Genomic DNA, 20147 nt, shown 5'->3' on the forward strand with positions numbered 1-20147 from the left:
TGTCCATCCCTTGCATTAAGTCTCAGGTCTAAAACATCAGATCACAGGTGAGTGGGAATTTCACCTACCCAGAATCAACTGGACTCCATGCTATGACTTCTGTTGGAACTACTGGGAGATAAAATTGCTATAGTCACTGAGAAGGCTTCCAAAAGCTGTATCTCCATGAGGAGAAATGCTGACAAAGGACAGACCTCTCCCCCGCCATCGCTGCCACCCCAACACAAGAGAGCTGAGGTGAGAGAGATGAAGGAGCAGGACTGTTGTCCTGATGACACTGTTTGAGCCCTTATGTTCCAATGCATTTGAAGTTGCTTCTGCGCTTCAGCGAGTTACATGTGACAATATGTATCTATATTCTGCACCTTTCCACGTATGTGACTATGAACAGCTTCCTTGACTAAGCATAGTTATTCTCATCTGTAAAATGGGGATAGGGTGCTTCTTCCACAGGGTTCTTAAAGATTCAACCAAAGAACGTGTGGAAAGTGTGGCTGGGGTCAGACGCACACTAGGGCAGCTGTCGAGTTAGAGACCTTTAAGTGCTGCAGTCACATGCCTGACACAGGACCAGCATTCTATGTGTAGAGCTACCAGAATGTTATTAAAGAGAAATCTATATAAAGAAATCCAAAGCCGTTCTTTGGTTTGGTAAAAACATCTCCCATGTCAGCCTTGAAGAGGCCAGGCTGTCGGACAAAGGCAACGAGGCAAATGTACGGTAATAAATTTACTCACACAAAATACCTAGATTAAAAAAAAATTTTCCTCTTTGTAGCATTATTCTAAGGTTGGAGTGTAAATCTGTTAAGTCTAAAGAATCTACAGCGAATCCAATCAGTTTATTCTGAAAGAACAGGACTTGATTAAAAGGTGAAGACTTTCTTAGAGGTTAGGTTTTGCTGTACTAATTTCAGGTTGGGGGCCACGCTCATTACTTGTAAAAACAAGCCAAGAAAGAGCAACGAGATAATCAGAGAAACATGAACATTTAAAGGGAAGGGACTTGGAGGGAATATACATTTTTCAGTGCATAAAAATTGAGAGTAAATTCTCAAGGTCATTTTTTCTCACAGATCTGGAAAACTCTCTACTGTTGAACTTTCAGAAATTGTAATAAGAACAATTAAAAGAAAATAAAAAAGTTTCCTTGGCAAAATGAGGTGGGGAAAAGAATGAATTTTTAAAGAAGATGAATAATCATTCAGTCATGGCTCATCTCTTTAAGAATAAAGCTGTTTATTTAAAAATTATATTTCTGTAGCATATAAATCTGGCATTGGCATTTCTGGCATTCTTACCCTTAGGAATTATTCTGACAGTATATTTAAAATTTCCAGATATTTTATCTGTCACCCTACAAAGCAACAAAACCATGTTTAAAATGTTCAATGTGAGAGCAATGATTGGTGGCAATTATTCCCTAGATTGAGTCAGAAATAGCTCTGACAAAAATTCCATGTATTAAATAGTGACATGTGAATAGTGCTTGCTAGGTCAACCACCTTTAATATAATCTGCTTTGTTTATATTGTAGATTAGTTATGAAGACTTCTTAGCAACTACATGTTTACATGATGTTGGGAGGGTAAATAGAATTCCCTTTTTGAAGGAAACATTCTGATTTTTTTTTAATTGTGGAAATAGTAGGGGAAAATATGGGTGTGTGAGAGAGGAAAGTATTTGATATGAAGGTAATCATACAAAAATATCCTATACTAGGGGCCCGGTGCACGAAATTCATGCACTGGGGGGGGGGGGGGTGGTTCCCTCAGCCCCACCTGCCCCCTCTCACAGACTGGGAGCCCCATGGGGAGCGGGCCTAAGCTGCAGTCTGGCCTCCCTCTGTGGGAGGCAGCAGGGCTGATCAGGGGAAGGCGCCAGCCCCATCACCCCACTGCTGCAGCCACTGCCAGCCACCGCAGCCGCCAAGGTGTTTTCATCAACATGGACTCCAGTCCCTTCACCATGAAAAAATGACAACTTTCTTTAGGCATTTTCAATATGTGTCTTTCATAGGATATGACATTTCTTTCTTTCTTTCTTTCTTTCTTTCTTTCTTTCTTTCTTTCTTTCTTTCTTTCTTATCCTCACCTGAGGATATGTTTCCATTGATTTTTAGAGAGTGTGGAAGAGAGAGAGAGAGAGAGAGAGAGAGAGACAAAGAGAAACATGAATGTGAGAGGGACACTTTGATTGGTTGCCTCCTGCATGAGCCTTGACCTGGGCCCTGGCCAGGGAGAAGCCTGTAACCGTACGTACATGCCCTTGATCAGAATCGAACCCAGACCCTGCGGTTGGCAGGCTGAGGCTCTATCCACTGAGCCAAACTGGCTAGGGCAGGATATAACATTTCTTAGCCCCTTCAGCAGTGGACCTTCGTTTTTTCCTCCAGGAGGTGGAAAAACCCTAGATCACCTTCTTGGATTCTTATTACCCAAGTTACCAAGAACAGTGCAAGTGGTGGCATACAGGGAGCTTAGCCAATGAGCGGTCAGAAAAGGTGTTTACACTTGAACTGGTTTGGCTCAGCTCAGTGGATAGAGCACCAGCCTGCAGACTGAAGGGTCCCAGGTTTGATTGCTGTTAAGGGCATGTACCTTGGTTGGGGGCACATCCCCAGTGGGGAGTATGCAGGAGGCAGCTGATCGATGTTTCTCTCTCATCGATGTTTCTGACTGTCTATCCCTCTCCCCACTTCTCTGTAAAAAATCAATAAAATATATTTTTTAAAAAAGAAAAGTTGTTTCCTCTGCAGCTCATGCACAGAGGACCTCCTACGTTGTGTCTACTGGGCTAGGGGTGTGTCCCCGCAGCCCAGGGGGCCACGCCCCCAAGCCCGGCAGCCAGCCCCGCATTGTGGGCGCTGGGCTGGGGGTGTGCAGACATGGGCCGCCACTTGGCCCCTGCGCCCGTAGGCCCAGAGTGGCCAGGGGCGGTCTGGGACCCTGGCCACTCAGAGCCTACACGCGGGCTTATAGGCTAGGAGTACCCTGGGTTTCGAGGATGTTCCCAGGACCCAGGCTGCTTGGCGCCTGTGTATGCAAATTAACCCGTCATCTTTGTCGGGTTAATTTGCATACTCACTCCTGATTGGCTGGTGGGCATTGCAGAGGTATGGTCAATTTGCATCTTTCTCTTTTACTAGTGTAGATCAGTGGTCGGCAAACTCATTAGTCAACAGAGCCAAATATCAACAGTACAATGATTGAAATTTCTTTTGAGAGCCAAATTTTTTAAGCTTAAACTTCTTCTAACGCCACTTCTTCAAAATAGACTCGCCCAGGCCGTGGTATTTTGTGGAAGAGCCACACTCAAGGGGCCAAAGAACCGCATGTGGCTCACGAGCTGCAGTTTGCCGACCACTGGTGTAGATAATAAAAGCCTAATATTCAAATTGTCCCCTTGACCAGGAGTTCGACCTGGAGTTCAACGACTCGCTATGACGTGCGCTGACCACCGGGGGGCAGTACAGAACATGGAGGATGTCGCCGATGAAGCGCTGGCAGCAGTGGAGGCACTGCCGGCCCCAATGGGCTTCTGGGTGAATCTTCTGGGACGCAGCCACAAGGACCGCAGGGGCCGGTCAGGTTCCCTGTGAGTTTGCACAGGAGCTGGTCTGCGAGGCCGGCCGGGAGAGAGTGCACTGCTGGCCTGGCTTCCGTTCAGTCACACTGGGAGGCCAGAGGCCCATGCTGCTCCCTGGCTTCCGGCATCCGGCCACACTCACTGCATCTCCGCGTGAGGACTCAGGCGGAGGGGGACGTGTAGGGGCCCAGGGGCCCAGGTGCTGCCCAGGGCCCAGAGGTCAGCTGGGACCTGCCCTTGCACGCCAGATGCTCGCGCTTCGATTGCTGGCCAGGCCTATGGACTGCACTCGTGCATGAATTTTGAGCACCAGGCCTCTAGTATTTTAATAATATATAACATCTGCCATTTCTTTCTGTAAGTCTTTTGCCAGCATATATACAGGTAGTCAATGAACCAACATAAATTGATTAATAGGTCCTCCAAATTTATGTCAGTGGAGTTCCCAAATGATGACTTTGTTAATCCCTAAGGAATCGTTCAGATACCTCTAGATTCAAATACACTGTTACTGATAAATGATTCACTCTTCAGAGGTAAAAAGAAACAGAGTTACGATGTCCTTTGTTTTCTGACTGAAAATCTCAAAAACGTCTATTTCCATTTTCACTGACCCGGCATTGTTTGACCTAATAAGACTTCCCCGTCAATAAGACTTCCCCGTCAAACGTGTAGGAGAAAACACACAAACAAGCACATGCATGCAAATATATGAGGAGCAACACTGCAGCCTCTCAGTGCTACTTGTGACTCTTTAAGACAGCCATTCAATAACCAAATTTCGTGCAGGTCAATGAAAAATCCATTTATTTCGCCCCAATCGCCACACAAGTGGTCATTTGTTTCATGAGCGTTTTCGTTGTCTGAAACACCACTTTATTTAAACTCTGTCTACAGAGTCAGGAAATGAATATTTGTCCCTAGGTAGCTCTCTATCTTATGTCAAGACAGAAGAAAAATACAGGAAATCAGCGCTATCTGTATTCTGATGTCACGTTTCACTGTTACAATTTTGAATGGACCCAATTTCTTTGTTTTCACTTCTGGTAATATCATGTAGTTACATGAAGAGTAATTTATTTATTTATGTTGGTTGAATCAGTTGCTACCTCACTAAACTAGATGTGTCTCAGTATTTTCTGCATACTTCTGCTCTTTTCAAAACTTGTTTCTCTTATGATTCCATATCATCCTCCATTTCTCTATATTTCCCAAGCATAATGGCTCTATAGCAATTGAACTTGTATTTTCTATTGGTTATTTGTTTTCCTGGCACCCTTCTTCACGACCAGTAAGGATCCATGGGAGTTGCAGAATCTTCCCCAGCTTCCTTGAGAATGAGATGATTTTACGAATTCCCACAGCATGTTAGAGGCACATATTCTCTACTAGACTAGAGCTATCTGAAAGGCAAGAATCAGACTGGTTTCATTTGAGAATCCCCAAGGCCTTGTATATAGACATGAAATATTACTAGAGAGCAAATAAGCCAAAAAAAAAAAAAAAAAAAAAAAAAAAAAAAAAAAAAGAAGAAGAAGAAGAAGAAAAGAAAGAAGAAAAGAAGGAAGTAAAGAAGGAAGAAGGAAGAAAATAGATTTAAAAAATTTCATTTGAAGTTAAAGGATTAAAAAGCATAAATGGTAGTGGCTGCCACTTATTCATTTCATTTCCTTTCTGCTTTTGACCAGTTCTACAGAGGATCAGGGGGATGTATGTACAGACATGGGCACTGGTAGAACTTTGGTTTCACCTGTCTTCGCAGTGTACTCGTCAATATAAGTAAAATGACCCAACAAAGGGGCCACGACATGCCCATTTCTGTTCATTTTACAAATTTAAAAACAATCTAAGTTTAAACAATTAAAAATAATCAGTATTTTCTTTCTTTTAAAGGAAACAATTCCTTGGTTTGGTAGGTTATAGACTATGGACCTATTCCAGTCACACAGAACTGATCATGTGGAAAAAAGTAAGCTTATGGCGTATGCAGGCAAACACCTCCACTGCATAAAGAGGACATTCATTTCTCTCACACATTCATGAGGGTGACGGATGAGCACACTGTTCAGTAGTCAACTTTTCCTAAATCAGAAGCACCTGTGGACATACACTCGTGCCGAGCAGTTTGGGTAAGAGAATGAGACTTCTGGAATAAAACCTCAGCAGGTTGGGAGTGAATGCCATGAGAACGGGAGGACAGACCAGAGGCAGCAAAATCAGAGCATCTGAACGAAAGACTTCGGCATATTAAGCCGGGTTCCATTTCCCTAGACACTGTTTTCCCAGGCAATGATAAATAATTAAGTAGGTAGAGCATTTTTGCCTTTTCCCAATTCCAACAGAAATTGTATATCACGTGGGATAGTACTTAGAAACTAACACCCACCTACCACCTGTATGTGGTTCCAAAGACTCACAGGTTCCATTACTGACTCAGGGTACCTGGGTACCTTGGCTGATAGCAAGATGCCAGTCGTGCCTAGAGAAAAACACAGCCACCACTACACACAGGTGGACTTAAGGTTTCCTCGGCTCAGGCACCCATAGCAAGGTGATGTCCATCTGGGGATTTTTATTCCTGTTCATACTCCAGGCGGATCCCACAAGGAGACGTGTCAGTGATGGACTGAGTTTGCCTACAAAGGGAACCCCAAGTAAATTTCAGCAGAGTAATTTTCTTCTGCGGGCTTTTGAAACAACCGCGTTAGTCTGATTTCCCTACAGAAAGCCCCATCAAAGGTTGCAGAAGTTGTTTGTGCTTCACCCTCTCTAAATGATTTGCAAATTTATTCAAACGCAATACGAGGAGATGCTTTATTTGTTGAAATAACTGTCGGCGCTGCCCTGCACAGAAGGGTGAGGTACATCAAGCAGAAACATGGACAGAAATACACTGGTTTAGAAACTCATAAATCCTGATTTGAATCTGCCAACCTGAAAGCCATGTACGGCCCGAATAAACTATTTTTCCTAAATGCTACATCTGATTAAGCCATACCATTAAATGACAGCTGAACTTTAACATTAATATGATATTATTTAAATAACCGCATGATTTTTTTTACACTAAAAATGATGAATGATTCCTAGACAGCTCAATTGACATGAAGAGGAGGACTCTTTAATGAGATTTGACGAAATGGAGACATATGCAGAATGCTCGTTACAGCTCACATCACGGGGCCTCCCAGGGAAGCCAGGGAGGGTGTTTCCTTTTTTCTTTCTTATTGTCTATAGGCACTGAAGCATTCCTTTCACTAGCCACTTCTCTGTGGATTTAGAGTTTTTCTAGGTCATTTGTGTATTACTCTTAATCAGAGAATTGGGTGGTTTATGGTCCTGAATCACGATGATGTTTGTAGGAAAAGGAGGGGCGTGTGGAGTTGGGTCAACATTGGCTGAAAGTGCCCAGAGCTTTAGACTCGCTGCTGATCAGCCTGATAGAGAAATCACCTCGGCCTTGGAGACTCAGCAATCACACCTTTGATTGGTTCTTATGTGATCAATCTCTAACCCAGCAAACATACTTTCAGCAAATTATTATCTATCGACACACAATCAGAGAAGACTTATTTTCAAACAGTTGTCTCTACAGTATCAATGAGAAAAATGATTCTCTTCTTTAAATTCCAATTACGCTATTCTAGAGGCAATTCTCAACAACCCCACACTCACATTTCTATCCACAGCTCCAAATGGAAGGTTATGCTTCATAATGCTCTTATTTGTTAGATTCTGAATGTAAAATAATTACATGCTGAATATACCAAAGGAAAAATGGCTCCAATTTTCAGACCAATGGAAACAAAATTACCTGCACTCATTCTTTCCAAGCTCTCCCAAATATGTTCCATCAAAGTTTAATTACACATATAAAACATTAACATTTGTTTGCTCACACATGTGAATTCAGATTATCCAGATATGCTTTAAATTATAAAAACCATCTTGAAGTATACATAAAAATCGAGATACTGCCCCAAATAGCACCACTTAAAAAAGAAATGAAAACAAAGGCAACAGCGCAGAGCTAATACCAGGGGTGCTCCCGATACCGCGGGCCTGCATTCCCTCTCTAAGAAAGAGACTACCGAAATAGAAAATAAAATCACGCAGCTCCTGCCATGGGGCCTTCCTCAGGCTATGAAAAAATACTTCATGTCTAACCCTAATTTTTTTCCATAGCTTGAGGTAACCCCTCTAGCTCAAACCTTCTCTCTAATCTAAGGTGCGCAGACTGTGTCACTGTCCAAACAAGAGTTAATATCAGTGCTCTGGCATTTCAAAAGGGTCTCGACACACGGTACTGAGAGCAGAAGCCTGCATGCTTGAAAAGTGCCCGGTTGCAACAAGAGGAGAAACACGGTTAAAAAAAGGGAGAGAGAGCAAGATGGGTCCCTACCTTGCTCTTACCTTCGCAACATCCCCGTCAGGACCCTGGAGCTTTTCCCCAAGTTAGCGTCTGTTTCCCGAAGCTAGGAGGAGAAGAAGAGCAGCATTAAAACAAAACAAAACAAAAAGCAAAACTGAAGGCAATTGGATTATTTTTTAAAGTGCACTGGTAAACAATAATTTTATTTCATGATAGAAAATAAAATTCATAAAAAATACACTGAAATGCATTTTTGACACATGTTCCATCTCAGGAAATTCTTAGATTTAGAAAACTACATGAGATTGATAATCCCAGGAGCTTTAAACTGGATACTTGAACTGGATATAAAAGCAAATGCCTCAAAGCTGACAAAGTTTGATATATGTTGGTAATTTATTAGCTTTCCTATTTGTGAATATGCAAAGTTCTGGTACTATAAATGGAAGCAGAGTGAATTGAGGAAGGATGAGACCAATGTTTTCAGATTTAACTCCAAGAGACCTGATATACTCCAAAATCTCCCTCAATGACTTTTTCAGCAATAGAGCTAAATAGAATGTCGATGTGGGGGCATTTCAGGATGGGGACATAAAGAGGGAACTTAATTCTTTCTCCATCCCACACTCTTCTGTTTCGTCTTCCATCTCTCCATCCCTCCATCCTCCCAGCCATCTATATATATATATATATATATATATATATATATATATATATATATATATATATAAAAGCCTAAGCGACCGTCGGTAGCTATGATGTGCACTGACCACCAGGGGGCACACGCTCAACGCAGCAGCTGAAACCACAGGCATGGAAACATGGAACAGACTGATGAATCTCAGAGGGAAGGGGGGAGAGTGGGAAGAGATTAACCAATGATCTTATATGCATACTAGAGGCCCTGTGCACTGGTGGGGTCCCTAGGCCTGGCCTGCAGGGATTGGGCCGAAACCAGCTCTCCGACATCCCCTGAGGGGTCCCGGATTGTGAGAGGGTGCAGGCCAGGCCGAGGGACCCAATTGGTGCACGAATCCATGCACTGGGCCTCTAGTTTTCATATATACTTATATCTATGTGACTGTGACTGTCACAAAGATGCTCAGTTTCATGTCTTACATTTATTGAATTTGTGAAAAGATGATATCACTTCTACTTACTCTTTCACGTGCTCTCTGTATCTTTTCTCTGTCGTGACTGAGGTTTTCCAACATCTCCTGGCCAATTTGCTCTACGAAAGAGAAAATTTGAGTCAGGAAAGATGACTTTGGGTGTGAGAATAACTTTCAGCAGAAGTACCAAAATATTAAATAAGTTTATATGACACATCAGATACATATTTCAATTCATGTACTTGAAAAACATATAAAAAGTATTTGATGAATTTACCTATTTATCGTAAGTATGATGAGATGTGATTTAAAATTCAACCTACAGAACATGACCACCATGGCAATGACGATTTAGAGGTGATAAGACATGCCAAGGCCACCTCAGCATATTACGTGCCAAGATGGACAGTCCAGGTCCAATGGTCTCTCTGTTATCGTCACATTTAGCCTTTGGTTTTCACAGGCTATAAATAATGTTAATGGTTCTACTCTACCCTTCCTCCTTTATTATTGCCCTGTTTTGCATATGTAAATGAACTCCATTTAGAACAATGTTGATTTTAACATATTCGTCCCACATAAATAGTCCTCATACCCTCAATTACTGCAGCTTATTGGTAGTAGAACTCTCTCTAGGCTTCTGCTTTCTTGAAGTTTAGTGTGTTTTCAGCTACTCTGGAGAGTTGAGACAGGGTGAGGTGCACTCGTTAATAAGTAGTTGAGGAGAACTCAAGGGGGAGACAGAAGTCCAGACATTTATATGGTATAGGCAGGTAGGAATCTTCATTAAAAAGCCACACTGCTGAGTTCCAATGAGGTTTTCCCCTGCTGTGATCATCCCATTTGGTGGCAGTGGTGGGCTCTTTTCTGACTGCAGCATCTTTTACAAGATCTGACACATATTCCGTTGCCTTGAATACATTTTTTTCAGACTCATTCTCTGTCACCTGGGAGGTGCCTTATTCTATCACAGAAGAATGATGATCTGCCTCACTTCTAGTCTTGGCAACTTGTCTGACTACTTTAGTCTAAATTTCTTTTCTTTTTCTCTTGTATTGTCTTTTTATCTATAACCTATAACAATAATCTCTGGCTAATAAACTTACAGAAACATTCAAGATGCATTTATTATAATAACAACTAATTTAATAAAGGCATTAACATGTTAAGCGCCCAGCCTGTTTTGTCTTCCGGACAGAAAGTATAGTGTCAGTCACCGGTGATTGGCATGGTGCTTAACGTGTTAAGAAATCACCATGGTAGTTATTTGATTCATGTGTGCATGCTGCCATACTTTTTAGAGGGTCACCCTAAAAACTGTAGGGCAGTAGTTAGGCCATATTGAGAGCTTAGGCTGTGACCTCACACTGCTTGAGCCTAAATCCCAGTGCTGACACTAGCTGTGTTGCCTCGCACAAGTCATCTAACTTTACTGTGCCTCATTTTCTTCATCTCTAAAATGGGGATAAAAATAGTTCTGTATCATGGGGTTGTTGCAAGGGTTAAGTAAGGTAATCCAGTTAAAAAAATTTAGCATAATGACTGGTCTATAATAACAACTATTTGTTGAATGATAATAATGGAATAAAAAACCCAGTGGACTATTATGACCTTGACCTCCTCCTATCCTGGGTCTGCTATAACCCACCTGAACTGTAATTTTATTCATTGATTAAAACATCTGTCCTACCTTTCTCGTAGAATTGTTGTTATAGCCAAATAAAATAACCTAAGTGAAAATGCTTTGAAAGCTAAAGGGTACCATATACATGCATGTAATTGTGTAGTCACAAAATCAATTCACTCAAGGAATAATCAAGGAGTCCAGAACTCTGTGCCAGATTAGATGTAGGGGACAAGGCCAGTAAACACAAGCTCTTGCACTGCAGGAACTTCCAGGCTAGTGGTGAAGATTTAGCAGTTAAAGGGCAAGGGTTATATTAGAGTTTGCATTTCACGGCACATCAGAAAAAGGAATGTACTGTGAATTACTTTCATATAGAATCTCCAAGTAGTAAGAAGGGTTAAGTACAATAACATAAGTATATTTTTGATACCTATAAAACTCTGAAAATTCTTTCCAGTGGAGTACTTTCCCATTATAATATCTCCTCTCAGACTGACATTAGCTTTCTATTATTACCTCCATGCAATTTATCCTGAAGGTAAAATTGGATAAGATATGTGGTTCCCAGGGGAGGCATCACAAAAGTTGGAAGATGACACTGGTAGTTGAGGAGGAAACAAGTAGGGTTGAATTTTTTCTTTTTTTCATTAACAGTTATAATATTGAATTTTGAATTTTGTACTATTAGGGACTACTGTTACATTGAATTCCTTTAATCGACATAGCAATTTAAAAAATATACATTTTTATTGATTTTAAAGAGAGAGGGAGAGGGATAGAAATATCAATGATGAGGGAAAATGACTGATCGGTTGCCTCCTGCACACCCCTACTGGGGACGGAGCCCGAAACCCAGGCATGTGCCCTGACCGGGAATTGAACTGTGACCTCAAACACTGAGCCACACTGGCTGGGCAATATAGCAATTTTAATTCATTTTCAACTTAGAATCCCTAATATTGATGAACACCATCAATACTGGAATAATTTCAGTGAAATACTATTTATATAATATTTTCTCCTATCAAGATTGATGGTATTATAATATATAATTTCAAATGAATAGGAAGTAGGAGATTATTACTCCTACTTTATTATTATTATTACCATTGTGTTTCACCAGCATAATGTTCCCAATAAGTATTTGTGGAATAAATCAAGCAATGAGAAAAATGAAATAAAGTGAAAAATGGAGTATATGAAAGGTTTGTGATCTATTCCTGCTCTCCACGCATATCCAGTGTGGCACTGGAGAAGTCCACATTGATAGGCAGCTAATAGATCCACAGTTCTATCAAGTTCGCAGGGGAAAAACTCCAGTCTGAGTGGATCTATAGTCTGACACCGAAGAAATCAGTGGAACAAGAGGCAAAGAGCCCAGACCTTTTCAGCAGGCATAAATCCCTCCCTTGGTCTCTTTGCCTCCTGGGAAACATCTCAGCATCCTAAGCATTAACCCTGTCTGGCAAGAGAAGAGATATTGGCAAGGATGTACAAGTCCTGGTCTTAACACACAAATAGACATTTGTTGGACATAATTATTTTTTCATTTCTTACTTGCTACCTTCAACAATAATCTCCCAACAAAGAAAATTCCTGGCCAAACATATTAGAAATGCTTACTCCTGTAGAATAAAAAAAATCTTTTCAAAGAAAGTTATGTAAGATTTTTTTCCCATTAGGTGTTTCCCTATTCCAATCAAACCAAAATAAAAGAAACAACTTAGAGGGGATATTTTAAAAATAGATAGTCCTTAAAAAAATAGATTGTCCTTGGTCAGAATAGTATTAGACATTTAGGGATTATTTTATTTAAAAATTACTAACATTGCTAAAACCGGTTTGGCTCAGTGGATAGAGCGTCAGCCTGCGGACTGAAGGGTCCCGGGTTCGATTCCGGTCAAGGGCATGTACCTTGGTTGCGGGCACATCACCAGTGGGAGGTGTGCAGGAGGCAACTGATCGATGTTTCTCTCTCATCGATGTTTCTGGCTCTCTATCCCTCTCCCTTCCTCTCTGTAAAATATCAATAAAATATATTAAAAAAAAGATTTATAAAAATTACTAACATTGTTAGGTTACTTTTCTTGAATAATTTAACTTAAGATGCAAGCATTCACCAAGACACCAATGAAGAACACAAGCTCACAGGCCTACACCAATGCAGATGCAATACCCGAGTCTAGAGTTCTCAGTTTCAAACTTTCAAAATACCTTTAGAATGGGAATAACTATATTCCCTTTATTGAAATAATTTCAGAAATTATAAATTGTAGAAATACTCCACTGTTGACTGTGTGAGGATCGTCTTGAGTCAGAAACAACAGGAAGCATAGGAGAAAATCAAAACCGATGCTACAAGCTGGTATTCTCCATGTCAGCATGAGCATGATGAATGGATTCATGGGGAGAAAAGTTCCTTCCTGCACTTCTCTGTCCTTCCCACAGGGGTGCTCAGAACCATCCTGGGAGCACAGCATTCCAGTTTAGAAAGCGAGCCTTTGTTTTCACAATGACCCAGAATGAATCATATCCTTGATCCGTGGCCCTTTTATTGGGTCACAAACTGCAAAATGGATTTTGGCGAACATTTCCTCTCTTTTCCAATATATTGGGGCGGAAGAGAGAGTATGCAATAGGCATTCAGCACTTTCCTGCCCCATAAAGGAATGAAGCAGTAAGCAGGGAACCACAAATCTAGCAAGATAATTCCTGAAGGACTGGCCTAAGATAGGATTTATTTGAGGAGCTTGTACCACTGAAAGCATCATTGCTGTCCATTCATAAAATAATCACGCTACCTGAACCACCATGAGACTGACCTGAATGAACATAAAAAATATTATTGAACTCGTAGTTTGGAGATGAGCAGATTAAAATATTATCTATGAGAAGGTAGAACTGATTGATGCTCAATGTTTCTTCCAGGTAGACTGTGATAAATCAGGAATGAAAACTGTAATACCTGAGCTTCTCTGTCCAATAGGGAACCTACTGGCCATGTGGGGCTAGTTAAATGAATTAAAATTAAATAAAACTTAAAATTCAGTTCCTCCATAGCACTAGACACATTTCAAGTACTCAATAAGTGCATGTGGTAATGGTCACTGTATTAGAAAAACCCAGAAATACCTTCTTTAGAAAGATCTCCAAATTCCCGTCTTTAAGACCCACTTAGAAGAAATAAAGTAGTCATTTGGAGATTAATTTAGGTAAAACACGTCCTTTCTCTGGGCCTCAGTTTCCTTAATGTAAAAGGACAGTCTTGGAGAATCTTTAGTGCCCTTTCTGTCTCTGGAATGTTAGGATTCAACGACTCTATAAAATCTTAGTGTCTCCTTTTCTCTATAGAGCATTTAAGCAAACTAGAGCACAAAGAGCCAAATGAGGCCCACAAATGTATTCCCATTCCCTGTCCCCCCTTCCCCTGCCCAGTGTTAAAACAACCAACTCAAACTTCAGTGCTTTTCAGCAGGCTACATACTCTCCGGCTTATCCAACTGGACAGTGTTGGACTGACTGCTTCATGCAGTAGCCTGCTTGGCCTCTGTGGATGTCTGCATTTACTATGGAGTATAAAATATTTACAAGCACTTTCATGATGACACTATTGTAGGAAATTATACATTCATATAAACTGAAGGTAAACTTATGCATTCTTAGTAGAAATATAGCAAAAAAAAAAGTACCCCAGGATTCAGGTTTCTTTCTTTTTTAAGAAATTATAATTTAACACTACCTCTTAGCAGGTGAGTACATACTCTATTTTGCTTTAAGATGATCAAGTCTATCATTAAGCAATTAAAAAAAGCAACAGCGCCCCTTTCATCAAAGTCATAGCAGCAGAACCTCCCCTTAGTTACCCGGTTTGCTGCAGATAATTAATAAACACTATTCCCAGAGCCCTCAGACATCAGTCAAGGAAGCTGTGCTATCAATAATGATGCTCTGGAATGAGCAGGTACTATGTAAATGGAGGTTGTTAAACAAAAGGAACCATGTTAATTACAGCTCCATTCAAAAATGAGAATGAATCAGCTCTATTCTATGAAACAAGACCAGAGCCCCAGGAAAGACATTCCCTTTTCACAATTCAGTGTAAAAGTCAGGAGATGAAGTGGCAGACAACCTGAATGGGCAAAACTGTCAAAACACATCCCAAAGGCTCACTTGTGGAATGTACCAAACACGCATTTACTTAACAGACAAGGGAGACATGAACAGCATCGTCCAGATCCCTGGGTTGAATGAGTCACTCATTCTAAAAACAAAACAAAAAGTGCCTAGAAAGTAATTAGAAAGCCTTCTGAGAAATCATTCCGGGCAGAGTTGTGAACTGCACACATTTCTATCACTGAACGTACAACATTCTAATTATCTCCTTATTCGGAAGTCACAGTTGGGTGGACTGTAGAACTTTTGTGACTGGCAAACATGCTTTGTTTTTATGAAACACAATTTTAAGCATTTCATAACATTAAAATGATTTAAAAAAGAACCCCAGAAGATTTCATATAGAAAGTAGACTTCTAGCTTCTTTCACAATTTGGAATATGAGCCTGCACTGAGTCCCCACTCCCACATGTACTCGAGTTGATCATGTTACTGTGAAAAGTAGGTAATCCGAAGATAACATTCCAGTCTCCCTTCTCGTCAGCCCACCACTCACATACACTTATGGCATAAAACATATTTATGTTCAGAGTGGAATAGAACACTTTGCTCAGTGTTCTGGCAATTAAAACCACAGAAACTCAATGTTATGTGTGAAAACAACATGATACCAGGATCACTGGCCTTGGTATTCCTTCTCTTGATATTTCCTTCTATGGTCCTAGTTTGACTTGAAGCTAGAAGGGAAAGATGGCCCGAAGGGCAGAATCACTCCTCTCCTTTTGATTCAGGTATGTAGCACTAGATGCATGTCAATATACGCATAAACACAGGTAATAGACACACATGGCTTGTAATCTTCAGGTTTAAACACTGAAAATCGTTGAGATCACGTCAATTTGAAAATATGAACTGGCTTCCTTCACTTAGCTTAATGTTTTCAGGGTTCATTCATGTTGTAGCAGGTATACTTTTTTGTGGCTGAATAATATTCCATTGTATGGATAAACCACATTTTGCTTATCCATTCATCTATTGGTAGATATTTTGGTTGTTTCTACCTTTTGGCTATTGTGAATAGTATTGTTATGAACATTTGTGTACAGATATTTGTCTGAATATATGTTTTCAGTTCTTTTGTGTATATGCTTAGTAGCAAAATTATTAGATGATATGATAATTCTGTGTTTAACTTTTCGAGAAACCAAAAGACTATTTTTCACATTTTACATTCCCATCAATAATGCACAGGGTTCTAATTTCTCCCTACCCACAGTTTTATTCCCACCTCCCCCTTTTTTAAGTATAGTTTATCCTAGCAGGCGTGAAGTAGCACCTCATTGTGGTTTTGACTTGCATTTCCCTAATGACTAATGATGCTAAGCATCTTTTTTTTTTTTTTTTCATGTGCTTATTGGCCACTTGTATATCTACTTTGGAAAGATGTCTATTCAAGTCCTTTGTCCATTTTTAAATTGGCTTGCCTTTTTGTTGTGGAGTTGTAAGAGTTCTTTATACACCCTAGATGCTAGCTAGACCTTTGTCAGATACGCAATGTGTAAACGTACCTCTCATTCTGCAGGTTGTCTTTTCACTCCTTCCATAGTGTCTTTGATGTCCAGAAGTTTTAAATTTTAATAGAGTCCAGTTTACCAATTTTTTCTTGTGTTACTTGGAATTTTGGTGTCATAGCTAAGAATCCGTTGTCAAATCCAGGCCATGAAGATCTAACCTCATGTTTTCTTCTAAGGGTTTTATAGTTTTAGTTCTTGCACTTAGGTCTCTGATTCGTTTTGATTTAAGTTTTGTTTCTGGCTCGAGGAAGGCGGCCACAGAGCTATTACTGATTCACACAAAATATTTAGAATTCGTCTGAAAGAAGTTACCATCTTCTTAAACATTTTACATATTTCTTAAAATTCTAATTTGTATCCTAACTTGAAGCCTGGACCAATATTTTCACTGAATCATAAATTAAAATACTACGTTTTATTCAGTATTTTTTTTCATTATTTTGACCTTTCTGGGCACTCTGAAAGCAGACACCTAGATTACAACATGAGGAAGGAACACAGATATGTAGGAATACTTTGTTTTATTGCGCTTTTCGCATACTGTGCTTTTATTGTTGTAAAACAAATTGTAGGTTTGTGGCAACCCTGTGTTGAGCAAGTCTGTTGGTCTCACTTTTTTCTAACAGGCTTAGATGATGGTTAGTATTTTTTAGCAATAAAGCATTTTTTAATTAAGGTATATACATTGTATTTTAGACATAATGCTCTTGCACACTTCACAGACTACAGTGTAAACATAACTTTCATGTGCACTGGGAAATAAAAAAATTTGTGTCACTTGATTTCTTGCAATATTTGCTTTATTGTGGTGGTCTGGATCTAAATCTGCAGTATCTCCGAGTTAGGCCAGTGTTGAATAAATGGAAAAAAGAAACGTATTGAGTCTGAAGAAACACAGGACAATGGATACAGGCAGAGGACAGGCCTTGACCATCCATGCTGCTGAATTCAAGCACTAAGAAACACAGAGTTTGGTCCTAGCCGGTTTGATTCAGTGGATAGAGCTTCAGCCTGAGGACCAAAGGGTTTGATCCCGGTCAAGGGCATGTACCTTTGTGGCAGGCTCTTCAGGCCCTGGCTCTGGTGGGAGGAAACCAATCAATGTGTTTCTCTCATATCGATGTTACTCTCTGTCTTTCCCTCTCTCTTCCACTCTCCCTAAAAATCAATAGAAAAATACCCTTGGGTGAGGATTAACAACAACAATAACAAAAGAAACACAGATTTTGACCTAGAGCAGCCGTGGGCAAACTACGGCCTGCAGGCTGGATCCGGCCCGTTCGGCTGTTCTATCCGGCCCGCGGAGCCGAAAGAGTGGAGGGTTCTCTTGCTCTCCCCTCCGCTCCTTCACCAGCAGCAGTGTTAACATGGCAACGTCGGGAAACACAGCCACAGCTCCTTCTTCTTCTTTTTTTTTTTTTTTTAATATATTTTATTGATTTTTTACAGAGAGGAAGGGAGAGGGATAGAGAGTTAGAAACATCGATGAGAGAGAAACATCGATCAGCTGCCTCCTGCACACCCCCTACTGGGGACGTGCCCGCATCCAAGGTACATGCCCTTGACCGGAATCGAACCTGGGACCCTTCAGTCCGCAGGCTGACGCTCCATCCACTGAGCCAAACCGGTTTTGGCCACAGCTCCTTCTGAGTGGGCGGATTTATATCCCCCATTCAGTTGAAGGAACAACCTCTCAATCTTCCAGAGGCTCCTTGTAATGCCCACGGACGCTTCCCCCGACATCACCCTGGGAATGCGTACACACGTTATCATGGTGATGTAGGGAGACACACCCCTGGAGAGCACAGTATCAGAGCATTAGCTAAAAAGGAGACCAACAACACTGTTCCCACTGAAGTTGATGTTTTAAAGACCAAAAACCTTTCAACCCAGTCTACATTGCCATCTACATCTACGTCCCGGGCATAATTGGGAAGTTGCACTAAAGAAAATGTTTAATTTACTGTTTACACATTTTGTTCTTTTCTATTTGTTTTAATTTTAAATTATTTTATTATATTTAAGTTTAATTTGAAAGGCTTTTGTACCTTTCCTTTGTTAGGCAATTTTATTTTGCCTTTGCCATCTTCAATATAAGGTATGTTATTGTGCTATGATTCCTCCATTTTTTGAAGTTTCAAATTATAATAATTAGTGTTTACATTCTTCTTGTTAAAATGTTTGAAATGAATAAAACTATTGAAATAAAAAAAAAAGACCGTACCCTTTTATGTAATGATGTTTACTTTGAATTTATATTAGTTCACACAAACACTCCATCCATGCTTTTGTTCCTGCCCTCCGGTCCAGTTTAAGAACCCATTGTGGTCCTCGAGTCAAAAAGTTTGCCCACCCCTGACCTAGAGGATGATCAATAGTAAAAAAATATTGGGCAGGAAATCATGTTGGAAATTTTGAGAGGGAAACTGAGGAAGTGAGAAGATTGATACAAGGTGGCTTAGAAACGAAATAAATTAGCATTTGGAAATAAAAATTCAGAGAGACAAAATAAGTCCGTTTCTTTAAATTTTCAACAAAATGTCATTCCTGCTATCCACGTCACTCGTCCTGAGAGCAAATTCAACAAACATGTGCCATTCTTTAATCCCAACATCCAGCAAATAGCACTAACCAACCGCATTGCTGGGAACACAGATAGCATTAACCAACCACATTGCCTGGAACACAGAGAGCATTAACCAACCACATTGCCTGGAACACAGAGAGCATTAACCAATCACATTGCCCGGAACACAGAGAGCATTAACCAATCACATTGCCCGGAACACAGAAAGCATTAACCAGTCACATTGCCCGGAACACAGAGAGCATTAACCAATCACATTGCCCGGAACACAGAGAGCATTAACCAATCACATTGCCCGGAACACAGAAAGCATTAACCAGTCACATTGCCCGGAACACAGAGAGCATTAACCAGTCACATTGCCCGGAACACAGAGAGCATTAACCAATCACATTGCCCGGAACACAGAGAGCATTAACCAGTCACATTGCCCGGAACACAGAGAGCATTAACCAGTCACATTGCCCGGAACACAGAGAGCATTAACCAATCACATTGCCCGGAACACAGATAGCATTAACCAACCACATTGCCTGGAACACAGAGAGCATTAACCAATCACATTGCCTGGAACACAGATAACATTAACCAATCACATTGCCTGGAACACAGATAGCATTAACCAATCACGTTGACCCAGAACAATGCTTGCTTGCACCTAGCCCTGTCCATGCAGTGCGCCAGGCAATCCGCTCCAAATGATCAGGGTGGGCAGAGGGGACAAGACCTATTTGCTATCCTGGAGCTCTAGCACTGGGTCTTTTTCATTTGACATCAGAGAATACCCATTTTCAGCATCCAGCTAGTCTCTCATTCTTAAATTCTCTGCCACTTATTCCATTCAAAAGTCTGAGTGAGTGAGAGGACTGAAATTGGAAGGGGACAGCCAAAGGCACAGGCTCTCATCTGGGGTGAACTTCTTTTGTTTCGGATCAGACACATTCATAGAACTTTTAATAAAAACAGCTGTGTAGACCTCATTCCAGGCTGACGAAACTAGAATCTCTGGAAGTGGGGCTCAGACATGTATTTTCTTAAAAATTGCCAGAAGTCAAGTTAAACGCTTTGTTAAGGACTGTTGGCTGCCATTCCTTAGCATTCTATAATACTATATATCTGGCCCTGCTATAGAAATTTACCCCTTTAACTGTGGTTTTCTGGGACTCGAAAGATT

General features: G+C 40.7%; 1 protein-coding gene across 4 annotated transcripts in view; it reads right to left on the reverse strand.

Moving 5' to 3' along the window:
- Positions 1-20147, reverse strand: part of VTI1A (vesicle transport through interaction with t-SNAREs 1A) — a 325141-nt gene that overhangs the window by 131741 nt on the left and 173253 nt on the right. For 2 of the 4 annotated variants that reach the window (XM_080643014.1, XM_080643013.1), the window contains 2 exons: positions 9121-9191; positions 7991-8063 (listed from right to left, as the gene is read on the reverse strand). In XM_080643014.1, coding sequence (XP_080499140.1) covers positions 7998-8063; positions 9121-9191 — 137 coding nt within the window. In that variant the 3' untranslated portion in view covers positions 7991-7997. The remainder of the gene's footprint in view (positions 1-7990; positions 8064-9120; positions 9192-20147) is intronic. The other 2 variants (XM_080643011.1, XM_080643012.1) reach the window with 1 other exon arrangement.

The sequence above is a fragment of the Plecotus auritus genome (assembly GCF_963455305.1).
Source record: "Plecotus auritus genome assembly, chromosome: 9".
Taxonomy (NCBI): domain Eukaryota; kingdom Metazoa; phylum Chordata; class Mammalia; order Chiroptera; family Vespertilionidae; genus Plecotus; species Plecotus auritus.